We start from the raw sequence: 2,488 nt of genomic DNA, 5'->3' as shown, positions 1-2,488 counted from the left end.
GGTACCGTCCGTTCGTTCGTTTCTTACGTTTTACGTTTTTAGTTTACGTTTAGTTAGTTAGTTAGTTAGTATATAATATATATATATATATATATAATATATAATATAATAAATAATATATATATATATATATATATATATATATATATATATATATATAATATCGTTTTATATATATACAAACACGCATCCACGGCTGGAGCACAACCCCTTACCCCTCCGGCATGCAGTGAGATAAGGATGACCTTAGCCGTTTGTTGTGTGTTGAACTTCTTAATCATCACTCCTCTTTGGGCCATGCGTGTCTGTCCATCGAAGCGCATGGGCTCAATGCCACTGTCTAACAACGCCTCCTCAACCACGTCAAGATACTTGGTGAACTGAGTACCGCAGGGGTAGAAGTATATATATTTATATAATATGAATGAGTATTCAGTATAAATACATATATATCATGAATGAGTATATATATATATATATATATATATGGGTTGTGTGTATATTTAAGCATGCATGTATGAGTGAGTATATTTGTTCCCCTGCTAGGTGAGCTACAGACACAACGTTGTGCGTGGTGCAGCTGCAGCTGTTGACATGGTGTTTGTGTCAATGTTTGTGTATTTGGATGTGCTGTTGACATGGTGATTGTGTTAATATTTGTGTATTTGGATGTGAGGTCCTATTTCACACCATACATATTCGTATAATTACAAGAAATTGCCGACATTCTCGATTTGGCAGCGTATGAAGACACCCTTATAACCTACTCTGAGGATGGATGAGAATGCACTCATACGCAGATGTGCCGAAGAAGTGAAGTGGTGACTGAAGACAATGATTGTGTACGTTTGATTACACGAACAAGATATTAACTTATAGGTAGAGGCATACATACATGTACACAACTGTCAGACAAAATCAATGTACGTATATTGGTATGAGGGAGAGCGCACACACGACAGCTATACTGTCGATGTACGCGTCAACAACCCACACGCACATCTCTACATCACTATATACAGGGTGGTATACATGCACAAATATACGACACACATGCCTATCAATATATACCAAACAAACACATGCGTCACTATATACAGGGTTATAGACATGAACAAATATACGACACACATGCCTATCAATACATACAACACAAACACCTCTACATCACTATCCGAGGGTTATACACATGCACAAATATACGACACATGCCTATCAATACATACAACACAAACACATGCGTCACTATATACAGGGTTATATACATAAACAAATATACGACACACATGCCTATCAATATATACAACACAAACACATGCGTAGCCTCGAGATAGGCCTGGGTGCACATAACATGCCAGCCCATTTGAACACACACCTGTGAGAAGACAACCATCTTCTCGAGTGCACATAACACGCCAACCCTTTTGAACACACACCTGTGAGAAGACAACCATCTTCTCGATTGCACATAACACGCCAACTCCTTTGAACACACACCTGTGAGAAGACAACCACCTTCTCGATTGCACATAACACGCCAACCATTTTGAACACACACCTGTGAGAAGACAACCATCTTCTCGATTGCACATAACACGCCAACCATTTTGAACACACACCTGTGAGAAGACAACCATCTTCTCGTCACTGGGCAGCGCATTGACCAGTGCGATGAGTGCAGCGGTCTTTGGGTCTGTGACTGTCGGCTGTGGTTGCGTGTGGTTGTGTGGGAGTGATAGTGTCGGATATTGAGTGGGGAGAAAGAGGCCAAGCCGTGGGGTAGAAACGCTAATAAAGAGGCAAAAGAAAGTGGAATTGTGAGTACTTTTGGTCTAAATTAGCCAATAAAAATGGGAATGCGAGTTCATTTCAGTGCCAAAATGACCAGTCAAGTACACCACATTCATACGATGTCAAACACCCGTGACGGTACAGCCTGTTTGAAGACTACGCCGACCGTTATATATTGGTATACTACAACCGGTCCAAAGTCCTTTTTTTCAGGTCAGGTGCACACCTACCGCTGCGCCCAGGTGCTGGGCCAGGTCATCGTCGTCCTGGCCGAGGTCAATTGCCCCATTTGTCTGTGGCGTGTGCGCTGACTCTAATGCGTCGTCCAGATGGTGTCGGTCCACCACATCTGATTTCTGTTGACCAACGCAGTCGAGGATGGGTTAGGGGTATGAGTAGGGTTTTAAGACTTTTATAACAGTAGTTGAGGCAATATGGGGCGTGCTCGTGTGTGTGAGTTTGAGTTTTAGGCGGATATCTGGTGGTTGTCAATGGTCTGTGAATGCTATACCTAAAAGACTAAAACACCAAAGAAGACGGCAAACGACACAAACAAACGAGCGGGATATGAGGATATGGGGGATATATATATATAAATATATATATATATATATACATATACATATATATATATATACATATATATATATACATACATACATACACACACACACATATTATATATATATATATTATT

General features: G+C 40.5%; 1 protein-coding gene across 1 annotated transcript in view; it reads right to left on the bottom strand.

The window, feature by feature from the left end:
• Positions 1-2,147, bottom strand: part of SARC_07651 (hypothetical protein) — a gene marked incomplete at both ends in the record, with an annotated part of 2,954 nt that extends 807 nt beyond the window's left edge. Inside the window, 3 exons of the mRNA XM_014298395.1 lie at positions 216-380; positions 1,620-1,706; positions 2,022-2,147. Coding sequence (XP_014153870.1) covers positions 216-380; positions 1,620-1,706; positions 2,022-2,147 — 378 coding nt within the window. The remainder of the gene's footprint in view (positions 1-215; positions 381-1,619; positions 1,707-2,021) is intronic.
• Between the last annotated feature and the right edge of the window lie 341 nt (positions 2,148-2,488).

This window comes from Sphaeroforma arctica (genome assembly GCF_001186125.1).
Source record: "Sphaeroforma arctica JP610 unplaced genomic scaffold supercont1.619, whole genome shotgun sequence".
Lineage (NCBI taxonomy): Eukaryota > Ichthyosporea > Ichthyophonida > Sphaeroforma > Sphaeroforma arctica.
The sequence above is the reverse complement of the archived record's forward strand: the minus strand, read 5'-3'. Positions and strand labels throughout refer to the sequence as shown.